This window comes from Oryza glaberrima, chromosome 3 (genome assembly GCF_000147395.1).
Source record: "Oryza glaberrima chromosome 3, OglaRS2, whole genome shotgun sequence".
NCBI lineage: Eukaryota > Viridiplantae > Streptophyta > Magnoliopsida > Poales > Poaceae > Oryza > Oryza glaberrima.
This window is the reverse complement of record NC_068328.1, coordinates 28,141,128-28,165,052: the sequence shown is the minus strand read 5'-3', so window position 1 is coordinate 28,165,052 and position 23,925 is coordinate 28,141,128. Positions and strand designations below refer to the sequence as shown.

Genomic DNA, 23,925 nt, shown 5'->3' with positions numbered 1-23,925 from the left:
CTCCTTGGGCTTGAGGAGATGCATAAGGCACGTATACTATATCCATGAACTTCAGCCGATGGCCTTGGAAGATGTGGCTGTTCCTGATCAGCGATGGACTGATGATGTGGCACGCCAGGTAAGCAGTAGATCTTTGATATGCTATCGACACATGGGTCCTAACAAAGCCAGTTGTTAGATCCTAACCTCACGTATAGAGCAAGTCATGAGGCATGGGATATGGGCAAAGTAGATAGCATGCCGTATGCAACGTCAGCATATCCCTAGAGTGGGTGTTAACTAGGAGTAATTGACACAGCTACTAAATAATAGTATACGAGATGTGCTTCTATGCTCTTCAAAGAAAAAATTGCACAATTTTTAAAGATGAAAGGATAGTATAAACATCATTCAGAAAGGGCAATTTCATCCTTGAGAGGCAGTTAATCTCCGATCCTAAAAGTCTAGAAGCCACACCAAAGCTCACCGGCAACTTGTTCTGCTCGCCGCCGTCACAAACTGAAAGCCACTAAACAACAACCGCGATCACCATTGCATTTGCATCGCATCACAAACACAAATCGTTCATCACTTGAAACAGCATCAAAAGTTATAAGCCGATCTGTTTTTTTTATTTATAGCCTCTGCATCAAACCTGAGAGAACTGGCTGAATTACTTAATCGTGATGCTATTGATTAAAGCAACCAAATCAGATATGATAATGGATCTGCTCAGTGTTGGGATCAGGCTGCAGTGCAGTCCTAACCACGATGACATAATCACGGGCAAGCAGCTTCATCGAGAGGACCAAAGTAGATACTGGCGTCTACGACAACTTTGTTCGGGGGTAACGCCGCCATGGCGATTTTGACAAAATGGTCGAGTGATGGCGCTGGAGGTGGAGAAGAACGGCGGGAGAGAGGGGCGGTGATACAGGGTAATTTTCTCCAAAGACAAAAATGCCCTTGTTAAAACGGTTTAGGCTATTGAAGTACTTCTAATCTAAACCTCTCATCTTCTTTAAAAATTGTGCAATTTTTTCTTTGAAGAGCATAGAAGCACATCTCATAGTATACTCTTTTGAGTAATTCTAGCATAAATTGTATCGCTGGTACGTGAACTTGCGAGGTGAGTGTGATTTAGTATATGGAATTTGTAAATTACTCATTTTAATGTATAAACTTGTCTGGTCCATATAAACCAAAGCAAAAACATGTCGTAACTAATTTCACTAAGTTGGATGCAGATGGATGTTATGTAGGCTCGAATTTCAAGATGATGTTAGTAGATATGCATATCAAACATATAACAAGCCATGTTAATTATACATATTAAAAATGTATATAAAGGGGATATGTAATGGATACGAAATAATATAAGAACAAATTAAGTACAGTGTAAATGTTAATTATTTGCACATACGACATGTCTCATGCTCTCAAATGTGTGTAACATTCTATAATCAGACTAGCTATATAATACATCGTTTTACAAATGTTCGCACGCAAAAGAAAAGTTTATGCATCATAATGTTTATAAGTTGAGTGAAGTGCACGAGCGGTCCCTAAACTTGTACGGATATGTCATCTAGGTCCATAGACTCTCAAAATACATTTTTAGCTCTTTAAACTTGTCATAAGTGTCATATAGGTTCAAATGGGCTCCAACCCGCTCCATGAGACAGCGTGACATGTCATGGTGACGCTTAAGTGTCAGCGGAATCCACATATTAGTCACATAGAAAAAAATAAAAATTATAAAGAGAGGAGAGAGGAGAAAATTATGTTTTTAATTTTGAAAAATAAATAAATAAAGAGAGGAGAAAATTATGTTCTTAATTTTTCTATATATGATTGACATATGGGTTCTACTAACACGTATGCACCATCATGGCATGCTACATCAACACACGGAGTGGGTTGGAGCCCATTTAGAATTATATGGTACCCAAGACAAATTGAGAGACCCAAAAATACATTTTGGGAGTTCAGAAGCCTAGGTAACACACCCACACACGTTTAGAGACTGTTTGTGTACTTCTCTCGTAAGTTTGTGTACTAAATTGCATCCACTTGACAAGTTCGTATATCGTTAACACGGTCTACTCGTAAATGTAAGGCATATCATGGAGACACTTTTTAACCTATTAAATAGTATGACTTTTGAAAAAAAAATATTCATCAGTATAGAACCTTTTTATATCAACTTTGTAGTGCCTAAACTCAGTTTTATCCATCACCAATCATCCATCAACAAAACGCCGTTAGAAGTTGATAGCTGAACTATTTGCAGGGTGATAAGCAACGAGATTCTTTCTTAGCAAAAATGCTCACATAAGTCGCTCACCAAATCAGTGATGTTCAGACATCCCCTCAACCTCAAGTGCGTACGGCCGGTGAAAATCAACACACATTCCACACACAGTGATACTACAGCTGACGTGTCGAGCATAGCTGCAGGGGCTCTCCTTCGTCCGGGCCCCACAGGGGAGAGCCACACCAGCTCGACTCGACGGATAGCCACAGCGCCAGATCGCGCCCGACGGCGACACCCTCCACCTCCGCGGGCGACGTGGCCGGATCCGCCCCATGCGACGCGCCTGTGGCCCGTACGCGACCGCCGCGCGCCCCGCGATGCGGCCGGGCGGCCCCACCCGCGCGCTCTGTGCCGCCGGGAGAGAGAGCCAGGCGAGGCCGCGGCGAGCTCGGCTGTCGGCAGCCTCGCCGTTGTGGCTTTGCCGCCGCGGTGAAGGACAAGTCCGGTCCTTTTCCCGGCTCTTGCAGTCTTGCTGCTACTGTGGCTAATGAGTTATCCTATTGGAAAACAATAGTGATGCGGTGTTGTTGTCGTGGATTTAAAAATATTAGGCATAAGTAAATGAGTTTTTAATAGAAATTCAATGAGATCATGGTTGTATCGATGGTTTTTATCTCTTAAAGCATATGTTAGAGGACTTATTTATGAGGGGGTGTGTGATGTTCCCTGTACAGTGGTGTGCGCAAGTGTACATCTACAGTGTAATCGAAAAAAGAAAATGAGTTATCCTCTAGACTCACCTGCGATGTGATCCCTACGGTCGGCAGCAAAAAGGGCGAAGCACCCGTTTAGATGGGACTAAAACTTTTTAATCCCTATCACATCAAATGTTTGGACACTAATTATAAATATTAAATGTAGACTATTAATAAAACCCATCCATAATCTTGGACTAATTCGCGAAATGAATTTATTGAGCCTAATTAATACATGATTAGCCTATGTGATGCTACAGTAAACATTCTCTAATTATAGATTAATTAGGCTTAAAAAATTTATCTCACGAATTAGTTTTCATTTATGTAATTAGTTTTGTAAGTAGTCTTTATTTAATACTACCTCCGTTTTTTAATAGATAACGCCGTTGACTTTTTCTCACATGTTTGACCATTCGTCTTATTCAAAAAAATTTACGTAATTATAATTTATTTTGTTATGAGTTGTTTTATCACTCATGGTACTTTAAGTGTGATTTATATCTTATACATTTGCATAAATTTTTTGAATAAGACGAATGGTCAAATATGTGAGAAAAAGTCAACGACGTTATCTATTAAAAAATTAGAGGGAGTACTCTAAATTAGTGTCTAAATATAGAGACTTAGTTAAGTCCCTGATCCAAACCCCACCGAAATGAGAAAAAAGGAAAAGTTAGTTTTTACATGTTTTTTTGCTTGTTTTTCTCTTCTTTTTTTTGGGTTAGTTCGAGAGAGCCAGCAGCTCGAGAGAACAGAATTAATGATTGGTGTGGCGAAGACAAGCAAATATACTGTCGATAATGTGACTTTGGACAAGTTGTGTAGTACTGTGTTTGGTGAATCCTGTTCAGGCAAAGCTCATCAGGTCTGGTTTGTAGTTTTCGGAGTAAGGAGCATTAGAGCTGAACCACTAATTCCTCTAAAAAGAATTAGACCACTAGAATTGTAGTGGATGTTCTAAGCATTAAAATTTTTCATTTGAAAATGGTAGTGACAACTTTGATTTCATTACTCAAGTTGTTTGACTTTATCCTTTTGGCATTTGTACAACCATCATTATCAGGCGTGCATTCATTTTACCCACAGAATTGACAATTAGTGATACAACAGTTTACATAATAACGGCTCAAACGCACGACCACGCCTCATCCTGTCATTTCCCATCCACCCCGTCTCCATATCTGGAAAATTTTTATCTACAGAAAACGTATTCAGACGTCTAATGGACATAAAGAATACATGTCAACTATGGCTTCAGTCATATGGTCCTATGCAAAGATTTCCTGAGATCAAACCCCAGATTTTGGTTTTCAGCGTGATGAAGTGATAATACCAGACACATGGAACTTCCATTTAGAGCGCATGTGGTAGCGTCTGATTGCCAGCGTCCAAGATGATTTCATCATTTGCAGGTGTTGTGCTGTGCAAATATTCCATGTTAGCCCATGCTCAGGAACAGAGTTTAAAATTTTGAAAAGGCGATGCATGCATACCTGAGATAGCTCAAAGCTGACATTCTGTACAGCAATGTAAATACAAGGAGATGTAATCCAATAGTGTAGAAGAATATAAATGTCCGGGCATATCTGTGAATACAAATAGAAAAGATGTTACATAAGCTACTTGTCATTCCGCTACATGGATAAGTTTAAAAAAAAAAGGAAAAGTGAACGAAAACTCAACCAGCAGATCTGTTATGCATTATGACAGATTGATAGGTGTTTCCTGGTCCTCCAGAAAAGAATTACTCTCCCATTAAACGGCTAACATTAATAAGAAGCGGCTGGTTTAAACATGCTACCAGGGAGAGTGTCGTTTGCATGGCCGCAAGGCACATTAACTAGACTCATAAGTCCTAACATCATTAAACACAAGATCATAATATTTGGTATGGTCGAAACATAGAAGTTTGCCATGAATAGCTCTAACTAGTGTTTACCAGTTATCATCAAAGATCAGTATGTGCCATGAAAAGGAAGAGGCAAAGCCTGAAATTGAACCCAAAGAAAAAAAGGGAGAAAACGATGGTGTCATACTTGTTACCAAGGAGAAAACGTCCACTGCTAAGAGTGATTTTGTCTCTTAAACCAAGTTCCTTGTACCGTTGATCCTTTTCCTGGATATGGAATTAAATGTATGTATAAGCTATAGAGTAACGTATATAACACGTTCTCATAAAACGTAAACGTTTTGTTACCTTCTTTGAAAAAGCAGCAAAAGGATTTATGTCATCCTCATACATTTTCTTGTACTTCGTCTCAACATCTGAAGAACCACTTTCAACATCTTCTGCATACTGCAAAACACAATGTAACAAAGGTCAAAAGCTAGAATGCTGTGGATTTTGCTATTTTCCCTTGTAAGGATGTGTATAAACCTTCTTTGGTCCTCTGGAAACAATCTTCTCATGGCTGTAGTCCTGCACGTAACGAATCTTCCCATACAGTTGAACATTATCTGCTTTAGTTTTTTCCAATTCTACAACTAGCATTTCATACTTCTCTTTTAGTCTTCTTAGTTCCTAGGAGACACAAAATGGCAATAAGTCAAAACAAAACAAAACAAAGAGGCACATAGATAAAAATGAAATCATAAATAAACATATACAAATCCCCACTTCAAAGAAAAATCAAGGGCATGACCCTCTCATCTCGCTATCCATTAATATAGTAAAAAGGACAACAGATCGAAAAGACTAAAAGAAATTAGCACATCATGTCATTTCACATCTAATTCACATGAGAACTACACTATCATCGTTGCTCTAAATTGTAAACTGGTACAGTCCCTTTTCAAAATTTCATGAAATATACCTCCTCAGTTTCACGTAGACGTGTACGGAAACGATCCCTCTGATTGCAAATGACCTTAAGCATGGAACTTTGGTCTTGGTCTTGTGGTGCATGCCTTGGATCAGTACCCTGAAAATATGTATTAACAAGGGAGTGAAGGCTATTCTATTATAGCAACTAACTGAAAATAACACATGTTTGCTACGAATTGGGAATGAATAGAGAAGGAAATTTTTAGCGCATTTTGTCTAAGTATGGCAAAACAAGGCTACTATAGTTTGTTAGCTTGATTATTGACTTGGAAAGGCAAGACAGGATTTTTAGATTAAAGCATAAGTTTACAAACCAATAGTTACGAAAATAGTGTATACAAAAGACCAGTGATTAATCCATACGTCAGATAAAGAGGTTTAGTACAGCATCTCTGTACACTGACAACATTCATGGTAAATCCAGATCTTTATGACAGCTTCAAGATGTATATAAGAATTTAAAATTGAACTTTTCAATTGAGTTTCTCTTGCATGTTTTGTCCACTGCTGAGTTAAAGCAGGCATTATACATCATATAATAAACAAATATGGTGCTTTGAGGATGGGATTTGGTAGTTTGTATTCCAAAACAAACTTCAACCAGCACAAGCTTTAAACAAATAAGATACTGAACAACCTGGAAATTACCTCTGCTACTTCATTTGAGCCAATTTCTTGAAGATCCCAATCATTCAGAAGTGAAGTCCTCCTATCAGTTGAACTATAGCCCTGCAATAAAGCTAATATATATTAGTTGCATGTCCTTCAGAAGATGAAACTAAAATAATAAATCATTTGGTTTTTCATTTTCTGAATTGTGAGATTACATAATTGTAACAGTATGAATCATGATTCAAATTGACATATTATACTAAAATGGTAAAGTACTATATCCATAAGGATCAATTGCTACTGATTAAACCTTTAGTATGTCATCCTCGAGTTTCAAAATCAACTTCTGCTGCTCTTCAGCCTTTGCAGTTAGCTCAGCAATCTTTTTTTCAGCCTCCTCAAGAAGATTTGACTTCTCTGATATTTTGACCTTCAAGGTATAAGAACATGGCTAGTCAGAACAGAGAAACAAGTTCACCTTGCATTTCTGTATGCACGAGGAATCGCCTAGATGCATTTTAGTATCCAAACTAAAGGCCAACCAACCTTCAGCTGTGTTAGTTCATGCTCCATTTTACGGTTCTTATCAAGAAGCAAAGCTTCCAACTTGCTCATTTCTTCACCATTTGTTGCTAGCTCCCAATCTTCAGCTTCAATGGAGTTGTACCCTACAGCCTGGTATGTCATCAGGAATAAGCATAACAAGGGGGAGAGAGGTCTTCGTAGAGAAATGATGGAAAAGAACATAATGCTACCACGAAGATATTATTTTAGGATCACCACCTGTACAACATGATGAGGGTACTACTTACACAGCTACAGGAAGCAACATAGGAAAGCAGAAATCATGTACAGTTCAGATTTGCAATTACATTAAATGGGCATGCAATGAGTGCAGAACCAACTGGTGGATGTAATACAGGTACTACAGAAAATATCATAAAGAATTTCATGGCATGAGTATTTTCTCTAAATACCTGCAAAATCTGAACCTTTTTCTTGAGATCATCTACTAGTCTTCTTGTTGGTCTTTCTTGAAGTTCTTTCTTCAACTCTGTCAGAGCATTTTCCTACAGATTGGAAGTTAATTAGCAAAGTAAAATAGTGGGTAACAAACAGTTGCAAAGAAAGAAATCATTCCAAATAATATATGCATGGTTTTGATGCTTCAATCCACACCAAAAATGTGACTAATAAATATAATGGTACATTCTATAAAACCCACACATAACAATTGAGGCTAGCATAATAGAAATCGATAGTGATAGAAGCAAAGAAATTAACCTATATTCAACAAAATTTCGACAACGGATTGTGATAAATGAGTAATAGACAGGTAAATGATCGCTTTAAAGTTGTTTTCTACTACAGTCCTGCCATGAGTTATTTCAAGAAACAGTTATCGACTTTACACAGTAAGGTCTTTTGATGACGAGTACCTTCTCACTGAGCAAAGCAGTCAACTTTTTCAGTTCATTAACATGTGTTTCTCTCTCAGAAGATAAAGTACTTTCCATACTACGCAGTTCTGCATTCAGCTCTGAGATGATCTTCTCCTTGGCATTCAAGGAACTCTCAAGTATATCACTTGAGTCCACGTAGTCACTGTAGAATAACATGATTCAGACAATAAGTTCAGCATTTACTTTTGGGTAAGCACAGAAAAAAACAAATAAAATGCTAATAAACAGCAATACTGGTGAAAGGCGCGAGCCACGTGTTACTAATATATGAATTATGGATGCTGACAAATCTACACTTTCGAAATCAATAAGGCTTAATACATCATATATATGGAAAATGCAAATAAACTAACCTACTATTGGTTGCATCTTCATTTGTTGTTTGCAATTGAGATCGTAAATCACCCTGCAGGAAAACAATAAAGGCATAAAACATGGTATTCCAGATCAGACGCTGGCAAGCAATAGCTGTGCAAACTACAGCTACAGTCTCATGTAAGTCCCGCAACTTCTTTCTGATGTAGATATTCTAGATATTTCATTGTCCAATTCCCTAATTTGGTTTACTTAGTAACTCTACTAGTTTTATGCGATTGATTTTCTGATATAAAATTAGACAGTAATTTCAATAATGTTATGTATACCAAATGTCTTAAAAGATTTCTTAATGCAGGAATTGCATGAATCAAGAACCTGTATATGGTTCAATTGCAAAGGTTCAGTGATGATAGAACTTAGTAACATCCATGTATTTGGTTATTGGTAATAATGGTCATTGCATGATTTGTAGAAAACAGATAGCACTGTTATCAATGTTATGTTCAAATATTTGTCTAGTCAAACACATTAAGCTCGCATTTCAAAACAAAAGGCTACCTTTTCTCTCTCAAGACTAACTAAACGTGCTTGGGCCCGTTCAACTTCATCCAACAGAAGATTGACTTCAGTTTCCTTTGCAGCCCGGTCCTCCTCTGAAAGAAACATGATACTTCATCACAACAGCGAAACCTTTGAACATGTTTCTCCCATCAAGTCACAAAGACCTTCAAGGTTACACAGTTGTAATAAAAGTAACCTGATTGAGTACGAAGCTCAAACAATTGACTTTGTGCTGATTCATGTAGCTTCTGCATATTCTTTACACTTTCTGTGGCTTGTCTTAGCTGGTCCTGCAATGCCCGCTCCCTACAACCATGAAAAACTAAAGGTAAAAAAAATATGCTTCAGACAAAAAAAAAAGCATTGGAAACATGATGATCATAGAGCAGTTATATTTCTAGTTACCATTAATTCACAGTACCTGTCTTTCAGGGCTTCAAGAGTTTTCTGGCTATCTTCTGCCAAACTCCTCTGCTTCATTTCAACCATCTCTCTGACTTTTTCCTCCATCTAAAATTATTAAATAGAAGAAAGAATATTGCAAAAAGAAAAGAAGAACTTGAGAACAATGGAAGTTTGGCGTTTGAAATAAATTGGAAGAAATCAGCAGGAATTTAATGAAGAAAAGTTATTGGGCCAATAATAATTATCCGCAACACACATATTTGAAAAAAAAATATTTCACTCTTCATACAAATTAAATAACATAGAAACATTTTTATTATTTTCGATCGATTGTGTTATGCTCAGAAATACATTATTAGTAGGTCAGAATGTCAGGAGAACAAAAACATACTTATGTAAAATAGAGACATGTTTATCGCATAATTTTGATTGACTGTGTTATGCTCAGAAGTACATTATTAATAGGTCAGAATATCAGCAGAACAAAAACATACTTATATTGCTATTAGGTAAAATATTCATTTCTGTCTCTAGAATGTAGAATCTATGCAAAAGAATAGCTAAAATATTGCTCATTGTGAGTTTCTGAAACTAGATTTAAAATAATTTCTACAGATAAAGGTTCCAAATTGTCAGAAAAATGGACTACCATTCAAAGGTATACAGTATGTGGATATAATAAGTCACTATTTACGAGTGAAAAAACAATAGTATCCGACGAACTTATCTTTTTTTACTTCCTTCATGGAAAGAACAAGAAATAGACTTAATTCTAGCTAAGAAAAGAGAGCAAGCAACTGAGTAGAATCAGAACAGACCTGTTGTTCTAGTTGGCGGTTTCGCTCCTCAAGTCGCCTAATTGTTGCTTGTTGGTTCTTTAGGTGGGCGGCTTCTGCCCGGTACTCTTCAAGCTCAAGTTTCATCTTCCGATTTTCAGTCTCCAGTTCAGATAGTTTCTGATCTTGCTCCTGAATGGATTGGATGATAAACAGGACAGGTTGGGGAGAAATGTCAGTGCCATAAAATAATTGAAGCCTATCTATTATACTGAAAGCACCTAAAGTTAGAAATATCTTGCTTTGTTACACGAAATTGCAGTACAAAACAATGAAGTTGAAAGCTCTCCTCTGGAAGCACTTAAAGTTGAGACATCTGGCTTTGTTATACAAAATTGCAGTATCCGGCTTTGTAATTTCAACAATTTACTACTTCTACTATGCTGGAGCAAACTAACTGTTATCTATATTTTGCAATCTGACAAAATTACTATTATAGTTTCAAATTAGTAACTGGACATATTATTGCAACAACTTGCTCAGTTGTACATAGTTACAGAACAATAAGAGTTACTATAACCATTTATGTCACATACAACTACAACTACAATTCTTCAGGCATGTACTTAGGCGTCAATAGGAAATAACAAGATGGAAACTGGCTAAAACAAACAAGGCAAAATGTTAAGCATTGGTGGAAATTTGTGGTTTTGGCAAAAATACTAAGGCGGAAGGGGGGATTAGAAATAAGCTACAGTAGATGATAGATAGAACATACAGCCATAGAAGCAAGAGCTGGGTATGGATCAGGGGCTTCATAGAGCTTCTGGTAGATGTTGAGAAATGCATTTTCTCCAAATTTTGCTCTCTTTGTGAGATTATCAACTTCCTCTTGATAACTCTTCAGCAAAGAATTGAATAAACTAAGCTTATCATCTGAAGACGCCTTCTTGAAATCCCTAGTGCTCTCAGCAAGCCGGCGTCTGTTTTTCTGGCTGGTCTCTTGATTCTCTGCAATCTTTAAACCCTGCTCATCCAAACCACCTCTTTCCTTCTCCAGATCAAAGTCTAAAGTGCAAAGTAAGCAAGAGTCAGATAATCCGCAATAGATAGCATATAACGTTTACATTGTATCAACCTTCATCGACATGCAAGAGAACTTAACAAACTCGCCGTGATTTTCTCCTATAGTGCACGGCCATTCATACTCGGTAGTTATTTCACATTATAAGTCCCTAACAGAAACTACAGTTAGCAGGAAAGCAGCATGCTACCCTCACAAATCATACCTACTAACCTCTTAACATTAAGCAAATGGTGAAAGGCTACATTCATAACTAACTCATTGTACAAAGGCTGTTGCTAGATCGAATGGCTATACAGAACTAGTTTAGGATGATAACTGCATCCTCAAAGCCTATGCTACTGAAATTGCTTCCCACACTTATTGTTAAGCATATCGCAAGTCTTACTCTAATTGAGGAAGTAGAGAGCGCAAATGCTAGCAATAGATTGGAACGGAAGCGCCAATGTAGGCCAACATTTCACCGAGATTAAGATCCCTCCACTTGCGATCAGTAACAAACCCAGACAAATTCTTCTAGAGTCGTGGCAATCACTATCCCCGAAAGCTTGAACGGGAGACGACCCAATCCAACCCAGTCCACCGGTCTCACCAACTCAAACCATCATCATCGCGAGGGGGCGAGTAAGACCAGGGCGGACCTTTCCAGAAGCTGGAGACGACGGCGAGCGGCGACGACATCGCCGCTGCGGCGGCGGCCGACGAGGAAGGGGGCGGGGGAGGCGGCGGCGGCGGCGGCGAGCGGTCGCGCTCCGCCGCGGCCGGCGAGGCCTCCATGGGGCTCGTGGGATCTGGGCGTCCGGATCTGCGCGGGATCCGGTGGGGCGGGCGGCGACGGCGAAGCGATGCGATATCGCGATCTGCTTGCTGCGCGAAGTCCGAAGTGGTTTTGGCGCAGTTGGTGCAGCGAGCCTGGTCTGGTGCGTGCGTCCGGGCCAAACCCGTTGGTTCGGTGGTTCCACCGCAACGCGTCAGTGGCGTACGTTCTGGGCGTGGCTTCTCCCTTCTCAAGCTAAACGAAAGTTGTCCCCTTTTTTATGGGGGAAATAATAAGAAACTGATTGAAGATAAACTCACGACGCAGAAAATAAGAAAGACATTAGTATGGTTAATTAAGTTATAATTTTTAAAAGCTTGAAAATTTGATTTATTTGATATTTTTAAAGCAACTTCTATATAAAAAGTTTTCACACAAAATGCACCGTTTAGCGATATGAAAATCATGGTAATGAGAACAGAGATAAAACATACATCTTATTCAGAAAAGAACGATGCCAAATTTGAGTTGGATTTTGAGATACAAAGTTTTTGTGATTGGAGTTGAGATATCAACATTATGAGCCGATACTTTCTATGGTTCTAAGTTGAAAGTTTGTTTCATATCTTGAAGAGGATTTATTTTTTTTGCAATTTCAATTGAAACTTGAGGTCATTAGTGGAATATTGGGCATTTGAATTGTATGATTGGAATTTTTTGGAAAAATGAACTGAAATTTCTCATATCTAGTCGATAGATCTCCAACCAGCTTACACCGTCATGCAAAGTAGGGCACTCACCATGAACTAAGAGTAAAATGCTCTCTAAATAGAATATTATAGTAAAATAAGAAACAATCTTCTCTTTTACCTATATATCCTTCACACTCCTATGGTAAGAAGATAAAAACACGAATGCTGAGGAGAAGAGGAGAAAAAGAGATACGGGGTTTCCTTTTGGATATGGGAGTAGGTCTTTAATACACTGACGGACATGATATTTGTACAACAACACTTAAAACCCGTGGCATGAGAGCAATTAGGCAAAATCCAACATTTTAATAATTGAAGTAGTATTTGTTCGAAAACTATGTATATGACTTTCGACAGAAAAGCTCTCCAAAAACTTTCAGATGTAATTATACTATAAAGTAGTGTAGTTATAACTATGTTAAGTACAGAGGAGTAGTATATACCACACCTAAAATTGAATATATAAAATGTTATTTGGCTACTCTCCACCTATTCGAGGGCTGGATCTTCACTCGTATAGGTTCAAGACGTCGGCGAAAACAAATTCTTTGATATACAGTTCTCTAATTTTGAGTGGCTGACATGCATACGAGCCTCACAACCAAAAGGTCAAGTGATCCAGAAGAATCATCCACCACCGGCAGCCATAGCTATGTGATGGTGTGAATACTTTGAATCCCCATCTCCCCAATTTCGTAAGGAAAGGAAGCAGCCATGGTTATGGCGGTGACTTGACAATAGCGTTACGATGAGTCCAATTGTGGGTGAGGGCACGAGACATGTCTCGTTCGGTTCTTTGGCTAACTTGTTCGATCAGGTTGTGGGATCAGTTTATCAGAGGAGACAGAATTAAGCGAGCAATGAGCTTAATAATCATGTGACTAAATTGAATGTTTGGCTTGATAGAAGTTCAATGATTTGGTTTAACTGAAACTAGGGCTCTGGTGGAACTCTGTCTACATAAAATGAATAAATAGTAAATATTGGTTGTCAATAAGAGCAAATCCTCTATTCCTCCTACGTAGTTTTAACCCATTAGAGCATTAACTCATGTAAACTTATCATACAAGAAGTCACATCACCTATAAATATAGACTATTAGATTATATCATTTCTCTTATTTGAGCCATCCTAGCTGTTTGATGAGCCATACACCCATAGTGCATTTGGCGTGAGAAGCAACTAAACATTTTTATGCACTTGATATTCACAACCTGATTATATTTAGATATATATGTTTGGTATTTTTATTTCTGTAAACTAAAAGTTATGAAGATGTTTATAACCATAAAGTCTCACGGCAACGCATGGGGTATGAACTAGTACTACAATATAATCATTAACAGCGTACGACTCATCATGTTTGTGATTCAACCTGAAACGAAGCAAGAAGCATAAGAAAAATTCAATCTCATACAATAGCTATGTCAATGGAGGTAAGAGAAGACGAGAGGCTATCAGGGAAGAGGTGTAGGATTGGGTATGGGATCGACGCTTCTGCTTGGAGCAATTGAGCAAAAACAACCATCGCCATCGTCATGATTTTATATGCATTTTATTCAAGTGCTTCCTAGCTGATATATAGATCCGATTAGCCTAAAGGTAGAGACTCGAAATTTTATTATTTATTTGTCTTTGCAATTTTAAAAATAATCCCTCTAAAAACTTATTTCTAAAATTTAAATCTTTTTGTAACGCCAAACCACCTAACATGACAAAATAATAGTCATGTCACCCGTAATATGATAATTTTATGATGCCACGCCAACCATAGTGGCACGACGAAACAATAAAATAATAGTCATGTCACCTGTAATATGATAATTTTATGATGCCACGCCAACCATAGTGGCACGACGAAACAACGTTATCAGGCTAGCCAAATCAGGTGTGATCAAATAACGTATTTACTAGCTGGCATGGTAGCATTACTTTGCCATGCCAAAAGAGCTCTATTTGAAAATAAGTTTTAGGGGAGTTTATTTTTAAAATAAAAAAAGTTAAAAGATCGACTCCTCCCACCGAAAGCCTCCGGGCTGCTGAGATGACAGATTTGTAAGCTTGGCATCCTGCGTCAGGGGGCCAAATGTATTTATGGGTATATTTAGATAAACTGTGTTTATGGTTGTATTTAGATAAACTGAAGAGTTCATGGGTCAAATGAACTAGCCTTCAAAATAACATTGACCCTTGGACGGACAGGATGCCGCCAATCCAAACATCATCTCAACTCTCATGACAATAAGAAAAGCACGAATTCCAACGTGTCCACATCGAGCTTACAAATAAAGGACATGCAATGCCTGGCCTGTATTCTCAATCATAACCAGCCCATGGAAAACGCTAATACAGCGATACTAATAATGTGCTGCAAATACAGGAAGTGGTTGAAAGTTGCTAATTAACTAGTAAATAAGTCACGGAAGCAATGTAGTGCACATAAACTGTGTCCACTGGGAACTTCAGCTCGACACATTTTGACATACGCAGCCCTAATCTTATGATTCCACATAGCAATTGATCCTAGTACATCTTATGATCCAGTAATACAGCAGGTAGCTGAGTAAATGGACTCAGAAATAGACTTCAGGACAGATTAGTGGCCCTCTCCTTCAGGCTTCGCTGCTTCCTTGATCTCGTCACCACCATCCTCCTGAAGGGAGAGAACAGAGGAACATAAGATTAGATGCCAGAAAATCGTTTTGATAACAATTACAGTATAAATGAATGAAAGGAAAAATAATAAGCATATTAGAGCAAATACCGCATTGTCAGAGGTCCAGAGAGTCAGATTGTCACGAAGAAGTTGCATGATCAAGGTGCTGTCCTTGTAAGACTCCTCGCCAAGAGTGTCCAGTTCAGCAATAGCATCGTCGAACGCCTAAAATAAAGACATGAAGTTAGCATCTTTCAGTATATTCCTAGACAAGAGGGCATCAGACTTTACCAAGTGAGAAAACAAGCTCTAGTTTCAAGGGACACGAAGCTTTAATTGGTGATCTTTCAGATTTTTTTTTTAAAAAGCAGTATTATCCGGATCAAAGCTAGGGGACAAAACAATTCAGATATGAACAGAAATTTATTGACAGGATCAACATTTTTCACAGAGGTAACTAGATGAAAAACTGAAGGATTAGCCCGTTCAGTATGTTAATTTGAGCAGTAGCTAATTTAATGTGATGTGCTAAAAACTAGAAAAAGCATGCAACAAACTAGAAGAAACATGGAACACACGCAGCGGAGTAGATAAATACATACTGAAAACAAATCAAGAGGGCGCATCACAGCTGATCTGAATGCATAATAAAACACAGTGAACGGCATTCTTAAGGTTGAACAGAATACAAAGACAGAAGATTTACTTTACTTAGTAACAGGCATACTATAAGCAATCATCAGTTATTTTCCCTCAATTTACCAAACAAAATTAAATTCTATGCTTGCACGTGAATTTTGCTACATAAAAAAAATGCATAACTATTCATGAAAAACTAGCAATCAAGCACCTTCAGTTTCAAATATTCAGGTTATTAAGTAATACAAGACACCAAGAAGATACAAACTTCAAAAGGGAAAAAAATGAAAAACTAACCTGCTTTGCAAGGTTGCAAGCACGGTCTGGTGAGTTCAGGATCTCATAGTAGAACACTGAGAAGTTCAGTGCAAGTCCAAGCCTTATCGGGTGAGTTGTAGGCAGGTCAGCGAGTGCAATATCCTAAAAAGCAATCAAGTGTCATCGTGTGCAGTTTCTGCTGATAAATATGCATCAAAATCCATGAAGCTGCAATAAATAACTCAACGTTGCCACATGATACATGCCATAAATAGCAGCGTATGTCTCAAACATGAGCAAATATGCATCCCATAAATGAAAATTGAACATATAAAATAAATCAAGACTGGAAGTATTTTCCTACAGTGAAGAAGATACAGCATGGAGGATAAAAAATCACTGGTAGGAATGACATAAAAATATCAGAACTTATAAAGCTACTCCAAGAAAAATATAATGATATAGCAAACTAAATATCACCGCTATACACCGCAAAAGTACACGGAGGCCAACCTGGGCAGACTTGTATGCCAGAAGAGTGTTCTCAGCTGCTTCCTTCCTCTCAGCTCCTGACTTAAACTCAGCAAGGTACCTATACATTCAAAACCAGAAAATAAACCTTAGGAAACACAAAAAAGGTAAACTGTTAGATACTGCTAATTCCTGAAACACCAGAAATCAATACCTGTGGTAGTCACCCTTCATTTTCAGGTAGAACACCTTGGACTCTGCAGCAGTGGCAGATGGGACAAGGTGGGAATCCAGAAGCTTAAGGATACCATCACAGATCTTGCTGAGCTCAGTTTCAATCCTGCTACGGTACTCCTTAATTGATGCAACATATGCCTCATTCCCACGGCTCTCCTCCTTCTGCTCAATAGAAGAGATGATCCTCCACGATGCCCTCCGAGCACCAATCACGTTCTTGTAAGCCACAGAAAGCAGGTTCCGCTCCTCAACGGTGAGCTCACCAACATCAGCGGTCTTTGCCACCTTCTCCATGAATTCGACCATTTCCTCGTAACGCTCAGCCTGCTCGGCAAGCTTTGCCATGTACACATTCTCCTCACGCGATGCCTCAGCAGGCGACATTTTTCCTCTCCTTTGTTCTTCAACGCAAACTTAGTCTGACCTTGTGCACCTGCTAATAATGCATATCAGCACTTACACAGATACAACCTACTATATCACTTGTGGACCATTTACAAGAACATATACGGTTCTCGGAAAACTAGCCCAAGTGGAGATAAGCATAATAGACACCATCCACCCAAGGAACAATGGATGAAACCCAAGAAGATCATACAAATCACACGACTTTGCCAGATTCCAACCAAGTGGATGGCACATCATTTTCCCAATTAGACAACAAGCGCGAGCCTTTTCCATGAACGAAAGGAATCATTCTCAGGCAACTAAATATTCTAGTCCATCCCCCTTTCACTAGAGTACTTTCTCCATTTTATTTTCTTACTTTTCGAGTGATTCCGTCAGACAAATCAACAAGAAAGTGGCTGCCAAACCAGTGATCTAGTCCAATACCACCAGACCTCAAGCTAAGAAAACGACAGCGCCACTGCTGCTTCTTCCACAGAAGAGCAAGCAGACAGACTAACAGTTCAAAACAACATGAACAGCAGCGAAATGACTAGATCTGCAGTTCAACGGAGGCATACTGCATCTAATAGGTAAAAAAAAAAAACGATAGATCGATGAACCGAATTAGCTCGAAAGGGGAACAGCTATGCGTGCATATTTCGTGTGAATAATCAAATACAGGCTTCCTCCACGCAGATCTCGAGTCTTCACTACAGTCCCCAACACGATCTCCAGTAAACATGGCAAGAAAATAAAACGAGGTGTGTTTAGTTCCAAAGTTTTTTTCCAAACTTCTAACTTTTCCCATCACATCAACCTGTCATACATACACAAACTTTCAATCACATCGTTCCAATTTTCAACCAAACTTACAACTTCGGCGTGAACTAAACACAGCCACATCTCACAGTCACCAAGAACCCTAAACTTTCGCATCAGATCTGACCTCGAACCCCACACAGCCATACCCTCCAACCCTAGATCTAACACGATTCCAAACAAAAACAACAGCTGCAGATCCGTACCGAGCAATCTCAAATCGAAGTGCAACTGCGGGAAAGATCAAGAACGAACACTCCCCCTCCTTCTCCTCACCCCTCGGATTCACGCAACCACCAACCAACCAACCAACCACCAACTCCCCCAAATCCCAGCAACCGTAAAGGTAGCAAAAAAATAAAAAGCGAGACAAGCAAAAAAAGAAAAAAGAAAAAGGGGGGGAGAGAAGAGATCACCTTTCCTCCTCCTTCCCCCTCGCGCTTTCCCTCTGCTCTCCTCACGAGCTCGCTCTTCCCAACCCGCGCGGGATTTGTTCGCTGCGGCTGTGGGAGTCCGGGGAGATCGGGGGGAAGAGCGGGTAAAAGAGGCGAGGAGCGGAGGAGCGGAGGGAGTGGAGACCGGAGAGAGAGAGAGAGGGTGGGAGAAAAGAAAAAATTAGAAAGCGACGGGTGCGGCTCCTCGGGAAGCTCGCCTGGCCTCTCCTTGGCGCGGCCCCGGCCAATGGTGAGCCGACGCGTGGCGATGCGCGGTCAAACCGGGGAGTCCGCGCGAGGAGAAGAGGGGGGCTGCGTGGGATGGGCGCAGTGGACCGGTGGGGAGGGAGGGGGCACGTGGCAAGGCGCCATTGGACCGGCCGGGCTCTGGCTGGCTGCCCCGGCGGCTTTGACCTGGAGGGGTGGGGGTGGCTGCGGCCTACGGACCGGGGAGGGAACCGTGCGCCGATCGCGTCACGTGGTATGCGCGGCTAAACAAGTGCACCGACCGTGTACCAGCATACTAGTAGTATAAAAACCACTGTTAATTTTTTAAAAAAAACACATTATAAACCCAAAGACATGACGGACATATCGTTATTGACGGGTACCTCGTTTATTACTGAAAGAATAATTAGCCATAAATACGGGTACTAACATCAACTGTCAAGTCTAGAATTTCAATCCATGTAGGCTAGTGCCACAACAAGGATCTAACTAGTCGAGCTACACTCACTTTGTTACTGTTAGATTTGGGTTAAGAGAAACTCGTAAAGGTGCACCTTTGTAACAAGAGAAAATTAAATTGTTTTTTGAAGAGTTTTTGAAGAGTTGGATTCTAATATGCTCCTTTGGAACAAAGGTATATAGATTCATTTGGAATTTCTATGTAATAGGACATTTCATATGAAAACTTTCACTTGTCTTTTATTTCTATATCCGAATTCAATGGGCGTATGACATTTTATCCATGCGCATTTATGTTTTTTTGATTTTACAATCTTGCATTTCAAAGGATCATGGAATGTCTGAACTCTGAAGAAAATAAGTCATCAAAATATAGTACTCATTTGGAACAAAAGGGTTTTAAATGTTTTGTCGCAGGAATCTGCAGTACTTCATTCATGTGTAATTAATCAGAGGCGCGGAAATTTGTGAACGAGATTTCTGTTTGAGTTTGCCAGGAAATCGGCAAATGAAAGAAACCTGTAGCAGAAGTAACCTTTGGAGAGTACCATACAGTGGAGTATTGAGAAATTCTTCGTATGCTAATATTTTTTCCTAATTAATGGCAGCGTGTTTGAGAAGGTATGAATTTGTGCTTCTCTTTTTCTTTTTATTTTCATGGTAGTACTGTAGTGCTATAATTCTAGTAGTAGTACATACTTATATGCATTAGTATGTCTGACTTATAAACCATTTGTATCCGTTTATAAGAAGATGCAGAATGTTTTTAGACTATTAAACGGTTGCTTAGATCTATTGAGGCCAAATTGTCATATGCACAACTCTCGGCCCAATCTGAGAAAGCAACTCTAGATTTCAAACCCACCAGGAGGCAGCGAGGCGAGAGGGTGTCGATGGCCCAAAAAGCGTCATCATGCAGTCCCATTATCAGGACTCTGGTTTTTCGGTTTTCTGAGTTGTGACTGGCTGACTGCTCTGAAAGTCGAAACAAAAACCACACGCTATTGATTGTCTTTGTCAAAGTAACGATTAAAATGTATGCTGTTTTTACATTCGAAAATATTTTCATAAAGGAAAATTCATGTCTAAAATACGTACTTTTGAAATATGAAAACGACATACATTTTGAAAAAAAAAAAGGCTAAAATGACGGAAGTATATATTTGATAGAAGATGTACGCTCCCTCCGTCTCATAAAAACAAAACTAATACTGTAAATCTAAATAAAAGTTTGTGTCATACTATAGTTTTGTATTAGAGATAGAGAGAGAGCACTTACTATCAAGAACCGTGGCAATTGGCATGGCTCACCTCCCAGTCTCCCAGCAGAATTCCCCTCATTTTGTCGAGGTGAGTTGGACACACTTGACGATAGTCTCAAACTCCCAATGCTCCAACTAAAGTATTCAGATCCTGACCAGTATCCCCAATTAAAATGTTTTTATAGTATAATAATATTATATGGCTTGCATGTTTGTAAGGCAATGTTAATAATGAGTGTGATGAAATTGTTTGTGCATATTCTCTTCATTCTATAAAAACCACTTCTAACACGTCAAATAAGTACCTTTAAAGATGTTTTTGCCAGTACTTTGGTACGCCATCCGTGAATAAGTCGTTTTTTAAGTTTGTTCGATTTTAGAAATACAGATCCGTATTTAAATCAGTTTTAAATTCGTTCGCTTTTAAAAATATAGAAGGAATCGTATAATCTCTTTTAAAAAACTCGCATACTAAGTTAAGACGATCGGACTCCTAATTACATCTCATGATATATATATATATATATATATATATATATATATATATATATATATATATATATATATATATATATATATATATATCCAAACGAGTTATCACAATATATTTCACCTTAACTATAACAATAATAAGATTAAAATAATTTTCACCCGTTGTGACGCACAAGTATTTTTTCTAATCTAATAAAAAAATTCAGGTAGAAAATCTCCCCCGATGAACTTTCTAAAAAAATGTCAAACAAGAAATTGTTTTTTTATATAAAAAGTATGGAGTACAGGTGAGCACAAGTGCACAACAGTCAACGTGCAAGCGCTAGCTAGCGTTCAATTTCAAACAAACAGCGTCGAATAGCACGTATACGTATACTGTATACATCGTGACCGGGGAGGTAAATGTGGTTGATGACAGTTTGACACTTTCGGTTGCCGACTTGCCGTGTTGCGTGGTTCGAATTTCGATGCCTCGACGGCACGGCGCTGGGGCGCGTGGCAACGCGTGGATGTACGTATATATTCCCCTCCATCTAAAAATTACATATTTCTTCATTAAAACAAATATCTCGCTCGCATATACTTTCTCCGTCTCTAAAGTCGTTAACTTTTTTAAACATGTTTGACCGTTCGTCTTATTTAAAAAATTTAAGTAATTATTATTTTTTTCCTATCATTTGATTCATGGTTAAATATATTTTTATATATACATGTAGTTTTACATATTTTATAAAAATTTTTAATATGACGAGCGGTCAAACATGTTTAAAAAAGTCAACGGCGTTAAATATTTAAAGACGGGGGAGTAATAAAGAAAACAAAATTGTACATAAATGTAAAAAACAAGTAATAAAATAAATAACTGTACAAGTTTCGATCAATAATTTAATAGCACTATTAAACGAAATGGAAAGATGATTTTTTTAAACACATTTTCTTATCTAAGTCTCGAATACACAAAAACCACATAAATGACCATCTCATTTTATATAGAAACAGAAAAATGAAATATGCTTATGCTTAAGGTTTTCTTTATGAAGGAAGCACTACAATTCACTCCCGGCAAATATTTCCGATTTGGAGTTCCGTTCACTGCTGGAGAAACCATATTTGCTGGGTTGGCCAAAAATCACATTAGTCTCGGTTCCTATGGTAACCGGACTAAAAAAACTCCAAAGGGACTATATGATACCAACCGGTTCAACGGCCTGTCAAGGGGCTAAGGATCTTTAGTCCCGGTTGGCACCAACCGGGACAAAAGATCCTCACTTTAGTCTCGGTTGGTAACACCAACCGGGATTAAAGATTATTTAAATCTTTAGTTTCGATTGGTGTATCCAACTGATACCAAAAATTTAAAAACAAAACCGTTGCCGCTCACCTCTCACTCACCCTTATCTTCTCGGAATCCACTGCGCGCGCCTCCCACACTCTATCTCTCCCTTATCTCCTCCACTCCTCCCTTTCCTCCGCTCTCGCGGGCGTCGGCAGCGGCGGTGGCTCCCCTGCCCTCCTCTCCTTCCCCTCTCGTGGGCCACGGCGGCGGCAGCGGGCGGTGGTAGCGACCCCCTTGCCATCTCCCCCCTCCCCCCTTCCCCCCTCGAGGGCCGCGGCGGTGGCGGCGGGCGTCGGCAGCGACAGTGCCCCCTACCCTCCTCCCCTTCCCCTCTCACGGGCCGCGGCGGCGGCGGCGGGCGGTGTCGCCCTCCCCTCCGTCGGATCTGATGGGAGGGGAGGTACCAGGCGGCGGCACACGAGGGGGGTGGGCGGCGGCAGGCGGCCTGTGAATTTGTGACTTTAGATGTTTTTAGATGAACATTTTTTCATATGTTTTGTGAATCTGTTGTTGTGTCTATTTGATCAGTAAATTTTTTTTATTTGAACTATGATGTTCGATCTATGAATTTGAGTATGTGATGTTCGATTTGTGAGTTTGTGAATTTGATATGTGAATTTAAGAAAAAACAATGAAAAAAAATCTTGATATGTGAATTTGTGATGTTCATTCGATGGAAACAGCAAAAAAAAACAATAAAAAAAAGAAAAAAACCATCAATATGCACGTGGTGCTACCATTTTAGTCCATCAACCGCCAATCGGGACTAAAGATAATCCCAGTTATTTCACTTGGTTCTCGGATTCGTGGTCCCGGTTTGCAACTCGGAACTAATAAAAGGGTTACAAAACGGAACTGATGAGGCATTCTCTTCTCCTGATTTTGTTTCATGCTCCTATTTTGCTTGTTTCAAACTGGGTCTAAAGCACCCCGATGTGAATCACCACTAAACAAAAAGCATATGCGGTCTGAATTTTGCTTCATAGCTAAACCAAACTTAAAAAATAGAACAAATAACCTGTTCATCGATATTTGAATTCGTACCGCTCAATAACAGTTGCCCAGAATTTTTCGCAATAATGCGCAGCATGTGCAGCTGTACACTACCAGCTCATCGACAGTTTAGACGGTTGTGCTTTTCGCGGTGTCACTGGGCCTCGCGCGTGAGCATTCCAGCGTGCAAGTTGCGGTTGCGTCGGAAAAATCATACGACGGCGCCTGCCCGAAGATGCGAAATGTTCAAGAGTTTTTAAGCATTCCGAAACCGATAGGTAGCAAAAAGAAATCCAGGTCGTTGCGAAGCTCTCGAGCATTAAGAAATGCCTGAATCTTCACCTGTTATATCATGTTGTTTTTCATTATTTCGGGTCGTTTTCTTGACTCGTAATCATTTTTGTACACGACAATGATATATCCAGACTGTTTTAGTGGTGCTTCACAACGAGGCGCAGGAGGAGCCGGACCCGTTCTGAAGTTCTGGCACGGTTCCATAAAACTACATTTTTAGTGTAACACATATAATGATTAGTAGTACTGTCTACTGCCTGTTTAGCATTGCTTTCATGCTGGAACGAGTACTCTTGTTTGTTTGTTTTTTCCTTAATATTTTTGGGGGAACGAGTACATTCACGAACATAAGGGGGAGTTTAAATTCAGGCATGTAAAATTTTAGCATATCTGTATAGGGTGGTCGGACAC

General features: G+C 39.2%; 2 protein-coding genes across 4 annotated transcripts; both read right to left on the bottom strand.

The window, feature by feature from the left end:
- Window positions 1-3,688: 3,688 nt before the first annotated feature.
- On the bottom strand, window positions 3,689-11,916 carry LOC127767767 (protein CASP). Its single transcript, XM_052293206.1, has 18 exons — window positions 11,679-11,916; window positions 10,732-11,021; window positions 9,996-10,145; window positions 9,194-9,282; window positions 8,969-9,078; window positions 8,770-8,864; window positions 8,247-8,299; window positions 7,870-8,035; window positions 7,408-7,500; window positions 6,977-7,105; window positions 6,741-6,860; window positions 6,467-6,547; window positions 5,808-5,915; window positions 5,372-5,515; window positions 5,192-5,290; window positions 5,031-5,110; window positions 4,488-4,580; window positions 3,689-4,414 (listed from the first exon to the last, which is right to left on the bottom strand). The coding sequence occupies exons 1-18, from the start codon at window positions 11,812-11,814 to the stop codon at window positions 4,348-4,350; spliced, it is 2,103 nt and encodes a 700-aa protein (XP_052149166.1). The 5' UTR covers window positions 11,815-11,916; the 3' UTR covers window positions 3,689-4,347.
- A 2,851-nt stretch (window positions 11,917-14,767) lies between these two features.
- Window positions 14,768-18,641, bottom strand: LOC127766536 (14-3-3-like protein GF14-F). Of its 3 annotated transcripts, XM_052291601.1 has the most exons (6): window positions 18,433-18,636; window positions 16,785-17,240; window positions 16,613-16,691; window positions 16,139-16,261; window positions 15,311-15,427; window positions 14,768-15,199 (listed from the first exon to the last, which is right to left on the bottom strand). In XM_052291601.1, the coding sequence occupies exons 2-6, from the start codon at window positions 17,189-17,191 to the stop codon at window positions 15,143-15,145; spliced, it is 783 nt and encodes a 260-aa protein (XP_052147561.1). In that variant the 5' UTR covers window positions 17,192-17,240; window positions 18,433-18,636; the 3' UTR covers window positions 14,768-15,142. The 3 variants fall into 3 exon arrangements, with proteins under 3 accessions (XP_052147561.1, XP_052147558.1, XP_052147560.1); XM_052291598.1 differs by having other exon boundaries at window positions 14,768-15,427; window positions 18,433-18,641; XM_052291600.1 differs by lacking the exon at window positions 18,433-18,636 and adding an exon at window positions 18,223-18,358 and having other exon boundaries at window positions 14,768-15,427.
- Between the last annotated feature and the right edge of the window lie 5,284 nt (window positions 18,642-23,925).

Bases quoted from the DNA above. Each gene is read 5' to 3' on its own strand.
- LOC127767767 (XM_052293206.1), bottom strand. From the start codon at position 11,814: ATGGAGGCCTCGCCGGCCGCGGCGGAGCGCGACCGCTCGCCGCCGCCG. The intron at 7,501-7,869 runs GTACTCGTCATC...TCCAATCTGTAG, and splicing joins CTGCTTTGCTCAGTGAGAAG to GAAAATGCTCTGACAGAGTT. The intron at 4,415-4,487 runs GTATGCATGCAT...ATATTTGCACAG, and splicing joins TCAGCTTTGAGCTATCTCAG to CACAACACCTGCAAATGATG.
- LOC127766536 (XM_052291598.1), bottom strand. From the start codon at position 17,191: ATGTCGCCTGCTGAGGCATCGCGTGAGGAGAATGTGTACATGGCAAAG. The intron at 16,692-16,784 runs GTATTGATTTCT...TTGAATGTATAG, and splicing joins ATGAAGGGTGACTACCACAG to GTACCTTGCTGAGTTTAAGT. The intron at 16,262-16,612 runs GTTGGCCTCCGT...ATTGCTTTTTAG, and splicing joins TGGCATACAAGTCTGCCCAG to GATATTGCACTCGCTGACCT.